The 15,617-nt window shown below is 34.5% G+C and overlaps 1 protein-coding gene across 1 annotated transcript; it reads right to left on the bottom strand.

The window, feature by feature from the left end:
• Positions 1–19: 19 nt before the first annotated feature.
• On the bottom strand, positions 20–7,875 carry LOC106133470 (uncharacterized). Its single transcript, XM_013333202.2, has 2 exons — positions 7,713–7,875; positions 20–474 (listed from the first exon to the last, which is right to left on the bottom strand). Exons 1-2 carry the CDS (start codon positions 7,759–7,761, stop codon positions 158–160), a joined length of 366 nt encoding a protein of 121 aa, XP_013188656.2. The 5' UTR covers positions 7,762–7,875; the 3' UTR covers positions 20–157.
• Between the last annotated feature and the right edge of the window lie 7,742 nt (positions 7,876–15,617).

Below are 15,617 nucleotides of genomic sequence, written 5' to 3'. Positions count from 1 at the left end.
TTGAATAAGTTAAAACCTGTCAGAGAAATAAATTATTTACTTCAATATTACATCAGTTTGTCACATAATAAATAATATCAAAGCGAATGGCAAGCTTAAGACTCGATTACTCGATTAAAAAAAAAAAACTTAAGTACATTTAGACTATCAGCGCCCTCTATCTACGTTCGATCGGTTTCGTGATTTCGAAGCTGGCTTTTTTCTTTTTCTCTAGGATTTTCTTTTCGTACGGTCGGCGGTCGATGCTCTCTTGTGGTAGTGGGGATTCAGGTATTTCTGGCTGTGGTTGGTCGGACTGTTCAGGTATTTCGACCGCTGCTTCCAGTTCTTTCCCGACGCTGCGACCCGCAGGGAGAGCGTGGAACGCTTCGGCCAGGTCAGGATTGATTTCCTCAAGCGGCGTGTCTCCGGTCCTGATGTAGACGGGGACGTAGCCGGGAACTGGTGGTAAGAATTGCCATTTAGGACGCCCCTCTGTAACAATGAACGTGTGTGGTTTAGGTCACGTGGAGAACCGTGGGTATGAGAATCATGGTCTGTCTAACAAATTTTATAAAAAAAACAAAATTATAACAGTAGCTTAGGATACATATTTCACAAAACGATTCAGCATTATACAATATTTCATAGTTAAGTTTTTATAAATACATCATAAAAATACAGATATAGACTGAGAGACAGAAACAACTAAAACAAAGCCTTTCTATATATTTCTATCACTAAAAAGTTGGTCGTGGTTTTAAATGATCACAAGCTTCTATTCCAAGCGAATGAAATCAAGTATGTATTGGTCGCATTATCTACTTAGAGATCGCTAGCATGCACTCTGCGCATGCGTCGCCTATAAAGATAATTCGTAGATTGCACTAGGCTAGACGCTTTCCTTGTTAGGTCAAACACCTATTCAGTCCCTAGTTTATTGGTTAATGGTCAACTTTTATCATTTGTTTTTGTAGGTATTATCAGTCTTAAAAGATGTTAGAACCAGCGCAGCGGTGTCTATTAAAGAAATGACTTGATCCCACTGAAAATCAAATTCAGTTTATATGTATCTCTGTGACCTTTTTATACCTACTTTATACCTACATATCACGTCTGCTGTTAAGTTTAGGATGGAAAAATAAGTTTTGAAGAGGTCTCTAGCCCATGATGGGCTTAAAAAGGGAACGAAGTATACAGGGATCATGGCAAGTGGAAAGACGTACAGCCTTAAACGTTACGTAAATTTTAAGACACTTTCCTTCGGTAAAGAGGTGTAGTTAATTGTTTAAATAGAATAGATTTATTTTCATAATTGGAAACAAGGTATCACTTATTGACGTCACGTCACTTTAATTATATCTACCGCTTCCAAAGCACATGTGTAGCGGCGGAACAAACTACACTGCAGCATTTTTTGAACGTCAATTTACAAATATAGATCCCTGACATTTTAATCATGATCGTATGCACATTGTCTACATAAGAAAAAAATTGTATAGTATAGTTCAATGTAGATGAATGTAAGAAGCAATTGGCCGACAATTTTTCTTTGTTCCCAGACTAGCATGAGATATGGAACCGGTCTTTTAATTGATTTTTCTACGTACTTCTTTTCAAAGATACCTACCTTGCATCGTTAATGTCAAAACATGTTAGTACTCAGTCAGTTTTAATCTTTGTATAAGTTGTATTTTATGATATCAGTAATCGTTTGCAGAAGGCTCCGGTCCGGTTATAGCCCATTACATGCACAGGTAATTTTATGGGAACGCCCGTAACTCTTAAAAAAATTATTTTGAAGTATTCAAATTTAAATAACTTGACGTTTTCAAATTATTGCTGAGTTTACTGTTTTTTTATACCTAAGATGTTTCAATGTTTAGATTTGCATTCCGTAAGATTTAGTGGAATAAAGTGTTTTATTTAATACCTTTTTGGGATTAGCTATAGCTATGTTGAGATAAAATCTACGGAAGTCCCAAAGTTATTTCAGGAACTTTCAATTAAAAAAAACGATATGTAAGTAGAGTTAGAATTTATTTCGTAGTTTAAAAGAATCGTGCGAAACGTGTGCAATTTTAATAATAAGGAAGTATTTTAGCCTTTACAAATTGGCATCGACACCTACCACTTAAAAAAATTCTATTAAAACATTTTTTTATGAAAGCTTGCGACTTGTGATTCCTGATATAATCTTGAAAAATGTCTTATATAAGTAGGTACCTATATAAGACATTTTGCGTGATCTTGTTCTATATTGTTATTTTTAAAGATTCCGTCCCGTGAATTTTGGCCTTAATAAAGGAAATATGGCACATCGACTGGATAGGAACATTTTCAATTTCATTCTAATGGTGTCTTGGATTTAAGGACTATTATACTTCTAACGATTAAACCAAAAAAGTGTGAATTGCTTAATTCATTCAATAAATAGCTTAACAAGGAGGTGTACTTCTTTTTTAACTTTTTGTGTGGGTTGTACTTTCCATAACGCTATTAAAGACTGCTAATTTAATTCACAGTTTTTTAAACCTACTTTGCATGAAATTGTCTTAAGTTAATTTACACCGAAGTGACAATTTGTAGGTAATGTTTTTTCCTGTGGGAGTGCTTTGACCACAGACTCTTGGCGTGTGATGCGCATTATAAAAAAAATATAGTAAATACATTGGAATAACATGGTCGAAGTCGCAAGCGGCATTAGAAAGCAGTTTTAACCTCTCATGAAAAATACATGGGCGTTATAAAGATTGTCTTTATGTAGGTATTTGTTTGTAAAATTGTTGTATTCATAGAAATTATCCAATAGTGTTACGGCTTGATGTTTGATGGAAATAAGAAAACTGCCAGCGACATGCATTTTAATAAATAAAAGCAGAGCTATTAATTACTCTTATATGTCCCTACCACCACCGGTTCAGTTTTGATGTCGACACCCATAAAACTCTCCTTCTTTTTTTATATATTTAAAATTTAATAGAACCTTAAAGGTAGAATAGGTGAACTTAATGCTAACAGCATTCTCTACCAGTTAACCTTTAGAAAAAAACAGATAAATATTATTTTAAGAATACGCTGACTTGTGCATTCTACATAATAATTGGTAGCAGTAAACGTACCTAGTAAGATGAAATGTGAATGTACGCATGCAACTTTCGCCTAACGGTGCGGTGTGGTCCATCCGTCCAGCCTTCGCTTTTTGCTTGTCAAAATGCTAACTGTACTCGACAATTTCTTATGTTTTCGTTGCTACGAACTGTGACTTTAACTACACTTAAAATAAAGATATTTTTACTTTGTAATTTAGAGAATTTTCGACCGGTAGACTGCCGGCCCAGATTGTTTGATCTGAATTGTCTAATACAGGTGATTATTGTCTCGTCTATAGGATGCAAGTTGGTCTTGTTTTGCTTTAGATAGTAATAATATATTGACGGTTCACTTAACTCTTTAACAGAGTTATTTAGATTCCCGACTTTATGGTCTACGTTTCTTGAAGGCTTTGATTTTTTGAGCCATTTTTTATGTCATAAAGCCGCTGTGAAATTTATTATTTCTGATAACGGTTTTATTTCCAAAGTTAGGTCTACTTAATTCTTGTGAATTGATGATAATTGACGAAAAAATGTTCGGTTTTAAGACCTTTGTTCTCATTTTGTCAATGTTATTTCTTTTTACAACGGTAGGTACTTTTAATTGCAAGTTACATACATAGTTTTTTTTTAATTAAGAATCATTTATCATAGGATAATAGCACGGCCACATTTGCCTATCAGTGTTTACGACTGGTCCAAAAATAACTAATACGCAGTTCTGTTTGATCTCGTAACCCGACCAAGAAAAACGTTTTATCTCGCGTCTCGTGCGAGATGCATGCAGAATTCATAGATAATAATGATACAAACTATGAATTTATTGCATAATCTACCCGAGATTGCGGAGATCCGACGGGAATAACGCTTTGTGTAAAAACTTTATTTATCCATGGTCAAATGGCGCACCCTGGGTTCCTCTCCAGAGAGTAATGATGGAATCTAGATAACGGTAGGAAGAAGAATATATTTACCCCGGACCCTAAAGCATAGTGATGGAGCAAAGATAAGATGAGAAGGAACCCAAGTCGAGATTAATTAAGTTAAAGTTACGATACGTATATGTACATTTTAACCGGTTGTTTGGGAACGTTCTACTAAAGCTCATTGAACCAGTAGCCAGTTATCAAAATAATGTGATAATAACTTGATTCATCATAGGTTCTTTTTCATTACACATTTTTATGCTGTAATTTTTAATACATATTGTATACACTTTAACCAATGGAGTCATGAATGAAAAAATTCTAATCTTAAATGACACCTCTCTTTTTTCGATGGAGTTAATTAATACTGTTAAAGCAAGTGAAATGGTATTGCGAGCTATTAGCGATGACCATGAAAGTAGGTCAATGTGGAGTCAAGTCAGACCGGGCACCTTATCGTATAAGTCTAAACAACTACAAGTGCCAGTGGCGCATTTCCAGAACCACGTTATTATCTAGAAATAAAACGTGATTCAGACATTTTTCTTCATGTTAGTTTCTTGGGTGCTCCTTTATAACCAGTATTTTCACTTCCCGCGTTTTCGGCCCTAGTCTTGACTAGGTCTGTCTTTCTAAACCTTACTTTAAAAAAATATTATGTTAGGTATTGCATGATCTTTAAATCCTACTGTAACTTGGTTTAATAAAAAGTACTTTCATAATTTATCTCTTTTCATAATAGGTAAGTGTTTGTATTTTGTAAAAGACTGAAGTTGCCTGACATTTTCTTTTTGTTATTTTAACCTTTTTTTCTGAACTTTCTATTTAAATAGAGAGTTACGGGAGATGAGAGCAAAAACAAGAATGTTTACTTTTTGTTTGTAAAATAATCGGTCATATACCTAATTGTGATTTAGGTATACTACTCGCTAGATATTATTTACAGATACTAATTCAATTCAGACATACATATAATTACGCCTGTTTCCCATTGGGTAAGGCAGAGACTATGGATTTCTACATGCTACGATCCTTACAGAACGCTCCTTCCTCCACACATAAGACTGTTTTCATGCATATTTCATTGGTACTCCTAAATAACATCTCCCTTTTCAGAAATTCGAAATTTGGTCCATTAAAATTCATTTCTTCAATTGACTTTTGTATTAATACAAGTAACATCAGCTGGTTAAATATGTTAAATGAATAAAACGCTGCAGTGACATCCAATTCTTTATTTTCTTTCGAACAGCCATCAAAGAATTTATAAGAATATTTCTAACACTGTCGTTAAGCATAAAGTAAATTTTCATTATTTGATCATTATAAACCCTGTCGTCCAATTGTTTTTGCCAAGGTTTTGATTTGAATGCCTTAAAAAATTTACAGGTCTTGTGTTACGCTTGAAGGTTGAAGTGAAAACTCAATATTGATAAGTTCTTTAATTTTGATCCTAGACGTTCCTGTGTCTAGTGCCGGCTGGAGGGACGAGACCGGAGTCATTGCCCTGTCCAGTGGCGTGGAACCTAACTTGGGGCAGAACGAGTCGATCGTGTTTGTTTTTGCATTATTATAAAATTCTTTTACTTAACAACCTACCTCCTCAACATTATCACCATGTTCACCATACAATGCCGCTTTTACATCGCTATAACTTTGCTGATGTGAATAAGTGTAGTAATGGACCAACTACCTCCGACGTTACTCATTTATGATGTAATTTGGTGAGGCCAATTAACTTTTTACAAAACCTGAGAACTCATTTCAAAGCTTTGCAGCTAAACCTCAGCGTTGGCATTTCTAAGAAACATGATATCATTTGGCCCTTTCGAGTTTTCATTTAGACCTTGAAAATAATGAATTTGAATATTCTGTGAGTCTGTGCCTAATTGAAAGAACTTTTATTAAATATATTTTTTTGAAAATTTAAGCATCCCTTAAAGTTAACTGGAAAAATTAAATGATATCACACGCAATATTAATGTTTGAAATTTATATTGGTAAGTTACATTCTCATCTGACGGTTCCCATGTTCATGTTTTTTACGGATTATTTTTAGAACATGTATATATGTTCGCACTTTTTGCTTGATCCATTATCGAACTGTAAGTAGGTATGTTATCACAAAAAAGAGAGGGCACGATCGCGGAAAGGACCAAGCCACGAAACTACGTGACTCAGACATGAGAACATCTTGTAATGAAATATCATCCATACTTTGATCCATCCGCATTTGTTTGTAATACCTTTATTGCACAGAAATTTACATGGTTACAAGAAATTGTTATAAAAGAAATAAGTCACTTTAAGTTCAATGGCTTTGTATGTTTTTTTTTTAAGTTCGTTTTTAACACAATAGGTAATATTAGACAGTGAAGACTAGGAATATTCAGCAATTTAAAATTAGGTATTAAGTATAATGAAATTGAAGTATAAATACGTACCTATTTGTTTATTTATTGCACAAACATAAAACGAATATAGATTTTAGTAAAAAAAATATACATCCAAGGTAATGAAGGTAATCATCAAAATAAGAAAAAAATCTCTATAATAAGTTTGTCAAATACTGCCACTTTTTGATAGGGTTAATAAAATTAATACCTAATTTACTATCTTTCCTATACGTTGAGTTGAGGCCTCTACATAAAATTTTATCAATATAATTTATCGTTAACCACTTATGACTATAAATTTTAAAGCTGTTTGCGATTGAAATATGTCCAATGATATTAAACTGAACTGAACTGCCTTTCAATTTAAGTTTATGAAGTTTTGAACATTGAACCTGATTATATGAGCTTAATTACTTACATTTTATTGCAATATTATTTATCGTACGTATCAAAAGTAAGTTTAGAGCATAGTTATGACTTTAATGATGATTTATTTATTATTTTTGTTCTATCAAAGGAAGTAGTATAAGGAAAGTATTACCTATTTCCAATTTAATTTCCTGTGTGTATTTATACGAGTAGCTAAGGGTCCGTGTAATATCAGATTATTAAAGATCCAGCTTGCGATAATTTCGATGGACTAAATATACATATATTTCACAGGAAGTGATTGACTTGCCATCACATACTTTTCCGAAAATTTATCTGTAGGTATAAACTTAATGTTTTCACTAATATAAATTATTGTTATATATTAATTTTTGTTTGAATATAATTTTAATTAAATTGTGCATTGTTGTTGAAAAAATGGAATGCATGAAAAAGTACACTTTTTCACGCAGACGAAAAGATGATTCTTATTAAAATATAATTGATAACCTAAGGTGAGTAATTTCAAAGATCGTGGTCCTCATAGAGAGTACACACAAAGCCACAAAATTCGCACTTTCTCTTTAAATTTATTAGAAGTAGAAAGTACAATACATACTTTTAATTCACAGCCGTTCAATAATCACAAGATCAGCCACCAACCCGCTTTATCTTATTAATTTATAGTAAATCTTTCATTACTTATAAACGCTTAATAGACTGTGATTATTCGTGCATGAAGTGTTTCATTAATAATCAAATCAACTTAATACGTTTAGTTACGTACATTTATTAAAACACATTAATTATCTTACTAGTAAATAATTTGAAATTATATTTTAATGTATTGTTAAAAAAGTTATTTTGGAACATATATGTCAGCACCTAAAACTTAGTAAGTAATTATATATATGAAGAATCGTTTAAAAAATATAAATTGAACTTACCAACAGCTATAAATGATACCACACATAACAAAACCAAGTACTTGTACATGTTATTAAAATTAAATTTCCCTAACTATCAAATCAAATTGTAGAACACGCACGGGCGCAGAGAGTCAGTGCAAGCAAGCGAGTGATGCGCGGGCGCACGGAACCGGATTAAAAGCGTTAGGACTCACGCGCACTGACTAGATCTACGTCCCGCTGGATAGATACACTATGTCCACAACCAGACTTCAATTGCAATTTAATAAAAAAACAGAAGAAGAAACAGCAGAACCGTTCCTATTATATTCTCTCATTATGTTCTCATTATGAATTTAATAATGATTGCTAGGATCAATATCGGGACCCTATTTTCACGTCACTTTGTTAAAATGTAAGTATTGTATAAATTACGAGAAAAATTGCCATTGTAAGGTTTCCATTTTCTAAAAATCACCTATTCTAGCTTTAAGGATCAATCATTTTTTTAATTAATATGAAACTTGCTTACTTATCTTTGCATGTTCCCGGTTGCAGCCCTCACCCACCTTCACACACCCTCCAGTGCAGTGTTTCGGGGCCTGGATCCGCCAATAATTTGTGAGATAAACATAGCAACAAACAAACATACGGGTTAAATATATTTAATACTTAGTACTTGTGGGATGGTTTCAAGGAAATATTTGTTAATTTCACATATGAAACATAACTGATAGGTATCTAAATAGCAAATTTCCTGGTATTGATAATAAATTGTTAATGTTCTGGTTAAAAAAATAAAAATATACTTAGTTGTTATTATTTTATTACTGTTGTTTATATTATTGAAGTCTAAGAATTGCAAAATTTAAAGCTATCGAACCATTTTGCAACCAGTAAGCTTCCGTACATCTTCAGTTTTAAAGTATGAATCATCGATGATGCAAGAAACGGTACCTAACTGATTTTATACTTTCACGTTGGATTATTCTATTTATTAATAATACAGGTGTTTCAAGTCGCTCATTAAGAATTGTATTCGTTTATCATATTAGCAGAGATGTCGATCTTAGAAACCTGAAGAATAAGATATTGATCTTCGTTATAATAATAATAATTGTGAAAAGAGCAATATAAAATATTACTTTTCCCATAGAGCCTTTGTGCACTTTAGCAAAATTTAAGGGTAAAGGCTAAAAGGGTGAAAAAGAGTTTCACCCTTTTAGGGGTTAAGTTAAATTAACACTAAGTTGTAACATAAAGCTACATACATACATACATACATAAAATCACGCCTCTTTCCCGGAGGGGTAGGCAGAGACTACCTCTTTCCACTTGCCACGATCTCTGCATACTTCTTTCGCTTCGTCCACATTCATAACTCTCTTCATACAAGCTCGGCGGTTTCGGGTACTTTTGACCTGACCCTTTACCAGGACGTCCTTAATTTGATCAAGATACGTTCGTCTAGGTCTTCCCACTCCGACCTTTCCCTCCACACTCTCCTTGTATATCTGCTTAGTCAACCTGCTTTCATTCATCCTCTCCACATGACCGAACCATCTTAACATACCCTTTTCTATTCCTGTAACTACATCTTCTTTCACATCACAACATTCCCTTATCACGCTGTTCCTTATCCTGTCACTCAATTTCACACCCATCATACTCCTTAACGCTCTCATTTCCACTGCATTTATTCTGCTTTCATGCTTCTTTTGCCATACCCAACTTTCACTCCCATACATTAATGTCGGGACCAACACGCCCCTGTGCACAGCCAGTCGAGCCTTTTTGGATAGTTTCTGACTGCTCATAAAGGCATGCAAAGCTCCATTCACCATGTTCCCCGCGTTCACTCTCCTTTCAATATCACTATCATACTTGCCATCTGATGTAAACTTTGATCCTAGATATACAAACTCTTTCACTTGCTCCACTTTTTCTCCTCCAATCAAAATATTACATGCTGTCATTTCTTTCTCCATTTCAAAAACCAGTGTTTTAGTTTTACTTACGTTCACTTTCATTCCTTTCTCTTTTAAAGCTTCGTGCATACAGTTTACCATCTCCTGTAACTCCTCCGCTGATGACGCCAGTATAACCTGATCGTCGGCATAGAGCAGACATTTGACGAGTAACTCATTCATCCTTAATCCACTTTTAGACTCTTTCAAATCTGTCAAACAGCTATCCATAAATAGGTTGAACAGCCACGGTGACGCAACACATCCTTGCCTAACGCCTTTCTCAATCTTAAACCACTCAGTGTGCGCTCCGTTTATCCTGACACAAGCACTCGAATCCTCATATAAGGATTTCAGTGCTCGTATTAAGAGACTGCTCACCCCATGCATAGAAAGTGCTGACCACAATTCATTCCTCTCAACTCTGTCATAGGCCTTTTCCAGATCTACGAATGTGCAATAGACTTTTTGACTCTTGGCCAAAAACTTTTCGGCTATGCACCGCAAGGAAAAGACCTGATCAGTACATCCCATTCCCTTTCGAAATCCCGCTTGAGCATCCCATATTTTGTCATCAGTTTCATTCCTGACTCTATTAATCAATACCTTAGCATACAATTTGCCGACGACGCTAAGCAGGCTTATACCACGATAATTTTTGCAGTCCAGCTGTGACCCTTTTCCTTTGTAAAGTGGCACGATAACAGCCTTGCACCAAACTTTTGGTACTCGGCCGCTTCTCCAACACAAATTGAAAAGGCAGTACAACTGACTATCTACTACGCCTTTTCCTGCTTTAAGCATCTCGACCGACACTCTATCACACCCAGCAGCCTTTCCCGCTTTCATACTCTTAAGTGCTTCCACAATTTCGAACATTTCAATTTCGCCTTCCATCTCATTCTCTTTTTCTTCGCTATAGCAGAAATCTTTCTTATTTCCTTCCTTTTTTTCAAATAAACTTTCAAAATAGTCCTTCCATATCTTTAGTACACATTCTTCTCCTTTCACAACGCTACCATCCTGGCATCTGATCCTAGTCAGCTCTCTGGTTATAGTATTTCCTCATTAAGCTGATTACCATATTTAAAATTTGTAGCTTTTATGGTTTAGGTTGGGCGTTGATGAGTCAGTCATCCTTGTTCTTTTATACTTATAGATTAACCAGATTTATCTAATCGCCATGAGGTTTGTTCCTCTTAATCGGTTTTACAAGGAACATTAGTGGCGATCCTGGACTCACACCTAAGCCAACGGCCTGTTTGGCACAGTTGTCGGTTTCTCACCTGTGAACCACTATGTCCCGAGTTCGATTCCCGTTCTGGTCATAAAGGAAATATGGACAATTTCTGATATGCCTGGGGCATATGTCAATAAGTTCATTAGATATTTATCTATTTAATTATTTATAATAACGTTGAGTAAGTAGTATTTCGTAAAAATAATTTATTCAATCTGTGTAATTTCTTTCAATCTGTCCCTCATATATACTATATATTTATTTATGTTTAACTTGTTGCAAAAACTTACATGAATGCCTTATCACCCAATGAATTTCAATGATACCAGCCTTTTCTAGACTTTATGTTAACGACTCATGTTCCTTTGCTAATAATGGCTATAAATATTCAATGGAGTAAAAGGCGATGGTGAAAGCTCCTGGAAATGGTCATAACTTCTGCTGGCCTGTTTAAGTAATAAATTGTAAGAGCTCAACGAGAGAAAACTCGTGTGAATTTACATCTATACTAATATTATAAAGCTGAAGAGTTTGTTTGTTTGTTTGAAAGCGCTAATCTCAGAAACTACTGGTTCGAATTGAAAAAATATTTTTGTGTTGAATAGAGATAGACCATTTAATGAGAAAGGATTTAGGCTATATATGTAGATAGAACGCTGCAACTTTTAGGAGCGAAGAAATAATGGAAATAGTGAAAAAAAAAACGGGGAAAATTATCCATCCTTGAGGGCTTCCATGATGCCCAACATAACTATTCCATACGGATGAAGTCGCGGGCACAGCTAGTTATTTATATTTTTAACGTATATTTTCCGTTCATATTGCATCGAATCTATTACGTCTGCTTAGCCCTCGGTGAAAGAGGTGTGACTTTATGTAGGTATGGCAATAACTTCTTATCGTCGCAAATCGCATCTTCTTCTTTTTTTCCTTCTTTCTTAAGGATGTACTATGTGTGTCAGAATGGCGGGTGTACCTCACGAATTTTAATATCTGTTTTGGATTAAAAACGTACCTGATGTGTACCTCAGTGTACCTATCCTAAAAATCTGTGTACCTTCTTCTATGTAAAGATTTTTAATAAAATAGGTACACCCGCGGTCCTGACGTCAGGACCGCGGGTGTACTTCTAGTTAGCATATGTAGGTAAGTTAACTGTATATGTAGATTTGGTACCTCTTGTGTACCTGCAGAAACAAATATTAAATAAATAAAAAATATTAAGGGTGCTGAGAAAATGTAAAAAAACATTTTTTTTCATGTTAAAATTTTCTTTTTCTTTTTTTTGTAACTGGCCAGTTATGACACATTCTGAACAAAACAGAAAAGAAGTTGCACAATACAAATTATAATTAACATATATCAACAACAAAATGTTTATGTATAAATGATCTAGTTCTAGTTCATTACTACAGAATATACTTTTATGTAGGTATCCTTCCGAGGCAAGCGATGGGAGTGTTATGACGATCTTCGTAATAATGTAAGAAAAAGCTAAATGTATGATTTCAGAATGTGACCTTTATAGATTGAAATATTTTTTTGTAATATACATAAAAATATATTTTGTGATTTAGGAATGTGACAATTCTGTACATAAATGTATAATCACATACAGACAGATACTAGAGTGATCCTATAAGAGTTCCTTTGTTTATATTATTTTTTTTTTCATTTTCTCAGCACCCTTAATATTTTTTATTTATTTAATATTTGTTTCTGCAGGTACACAAGAGGTACCAAATCTACATATACAGTTAACTTACTTACATATGCTAACTAGAAGTACACCCGCGGTCCTGACGTCAGGACCGCGGGTGTACCTATTTTATTAAAAATCTTTACATAGAAGGAGGTACACAGATTTTTAGGATAGGTACACTGAGGTACACATCAGGTACGTTTTTAATCCAAAACAGATATTAAAATCCGTGAGGTACACCCGCCATTCTGACACACATGATGTACTAGCTAGCTGTAGTCTAATCAATGCTATCTTTAAGTCATACAGCTGAACGTGGCCTTCACTTTTCAGGAGTGTTGGCTCTGACTACCCCGTATGTATGTTTATATATGTATGTATGTACGTATGGATATGTATATTTGTACTTCTACTTTTTAGTGCCGTGTGGCTCCCGGCACCAATAAAAAAAGAATAGGACCACTCCATCTCGCTCCTATGGATGTCGTAAGAGGCGACTAAGGGATAGGCTTATAAAATTGGGATTCTTATTTTAGGCGATGGGCTAGCAACCTGTCACTATTTGAATCTCAATTCTATCGTTAAGACATACAGCTGAACGTGGCATATCAGTCTTTTCAAGACTGTTGGCTCTGTCTACTAGGGATATAGACGTGATTATATGTATGTATGTATGTACTTCTTTTTAATTATTACAACAAAGTTCTAATTTTAAGGGTTGCATCAAAACAAGGTCGGCAGCAAGGCCGGCCGGTGCGTCGACCCCGGCGAACGTTGACCGCTTCATGCCTGCCCTGCATACTAGCCGCATTCAAGATGCACCAAGTTCAACGTGTGTAGATACATAACGTCCTTATCCCTGACGGGGTAGACAGAGCCAAAAGTCATGACTCGAAGGCCGTGTTTAGATAGATGGAATAATGATACTTTTGTGTCTCACTCTCGGCTATTTGTTGCGGAGTCTAAGGTTGTATGTTGCTGATGGAAATTAGATTCTCTATAACGACTATTACCTACTACTTAAATTAAAACAATCTCATTAGCCCTTAAATTTTCTTGTAGAATGGAAAAAAATCATCTCCTAATTCAATTATATGAAACATATTATATGAAACGAGTACTATCTGGAAACGATTCCACGTTTAGGTACACGATAATACTTCAAAGAATATGAAGGTGAAAGGTTTCATGCCGCTGATAAACTTACAAGGAAACTTGTCGAATATATAAACACAAAGTACTTAAATGTAAACACATTGTTTAGAAAAAAGAACAGGAACACTACTCCATCTCTTTCCAATGGATGTCGTAAAACGCGACTAAGGGATAGACTTTTAACTTGAGATTCTACTTTAGGTCGATAGGCTAGCCAACTGTTACTTTTTGGAACTCTTTCATTTAGCTAAACAGCTGAACGTGGCTTATCAGACTTGTAGGTACACCCCGCTAGGGATATAGACGTGATTATATGTATGTACATTTGAATTGCCACAGATAAATTTATGTTAAAAGCTCGTAAGCATATTACTAAAGTTCTTTAAAAATATTACAAGCACCTAACCAACGATTCTCTAATTGAAAAAGATTATACATACATACATATGATCACGTCTTTATCCCTTACGGGGTAGACAGAGCCAACAGTCTTGAAAAGACTGATAGGCCACGTTCAGCTGTTGGGCTTAATGATAGAATTGAGATTCAAAAAGTGACGGGTTGCTAGCCCATCGCCTAAAAGAAGAATCCCAAGTTTATAAGCCTATCCCTTAGTCACCTTTTAAGACATCCATGGGAACGAGATGGAGTGGTCCTATTCTTTTTTTATTGGTGCCGGGAACCACACGGCACATTAAAAAAATATTATTATTATTTAAGTATATCATATGGATAAGGGAAGTTTCCCGAGAATCAAACCTTGGGATTGATTTATCAAAGTTTTCTAGCAGCAGCACGTAAAACCTGGGCCGAAGGTTTGGCTAAAAGCCCGAACAACTCATATTTTTAATTAAATCCTACTCATAACCCACGTTAAGCTGTGCTGACTGTGCTGACCCGTTGATGGATCATCCGTGACTTCGGAGCACGTTGCCCATGAGTCAAGTTCACGGCTAAAACACTTCGTGACATACAAATGAGTATAAAACAAAGCACTTAGTAATGCATTATATCATATTTTAATATTAAATTATTGTCTGAATTGTATTAAGTCTATGTTTTATTATTTTGTTTTTTCTTATGAATGCTTACAGGTACATATATTGATTAGGGATCAGTTTAGTTATATCGGAATAGTAAGAAGCGAAATAAAGAAAAAATCCATTACTTAAAAGAAATAGGACATCAGGATTTGATTGTTTGACATCAAATCCTGATTTATCAGTAGGTCGCAGAGCTTTAAAATGTTTTTACTATATAATTAAAATCTTATAAGTAAAGGTATCATAAACTCTCAATCTACTGGAGCTTTGACTCTATATTAAAAATAAAAGATTTCAAAGAAGTTATTTTTTAATTATCATAGTATTTACTTACGTCAAACCCAAGGCTATATATTTTTACTAATCATATTGTTCGTCCGAGTATAGATGAATCATGCAGTGGTCAATAGGATTATGTTTTTTTCAGAGGTCACGATTTGCAATTAAGTTAATTGTTTGCCATCAATATTGCTGTGGGTGTCAGAATCGTTACCGCAATTGTATTCATTTTTTAGCTTATTTATAGCTTCATCTATACTAATATTATAAAGCTGAAGAGTTTGTTTGTTTGGACGCGCTAATATCAACTGGTTCGATTTGAAAAAATATTTTTGCGTTGGATAGACCATTTATCGAGGAAGGCTATATAACATCACGCTGTAACTATAAATAGCAAAGAAAGGAGCAGAAATAATGGAATACGTGAAAAAACGGGAAAAATTATTAATCCTACACTTAAGAAATTAATCCTAATATCAACGTTCGCTTTTAAAGTCAGTCAGTAGTTGGGACTATAAATAAATACCTATATACTGGACATCACACAAACTGAGTTAT

The sequence above is a fragment of the Amyelois transitella genome, chromosome 3 (genome assembly GCF_032362555.1).
Source record: "Amyelois transitella isolate CPQ chromosome 3, ilAmyTran1.1, whole genome shotgun sequence".
Taxonomy (NCBI): Eukaryota; Metazoa; Arthropoda; class Insecta; order Lepidoptera; family Pyralidae; genus Amyelois; species Amyelois transitella.
Note: the sequence above shows the minus strand (reverse complement) of the source record. Positions and strands in the feature narration are given on the sequence as shown.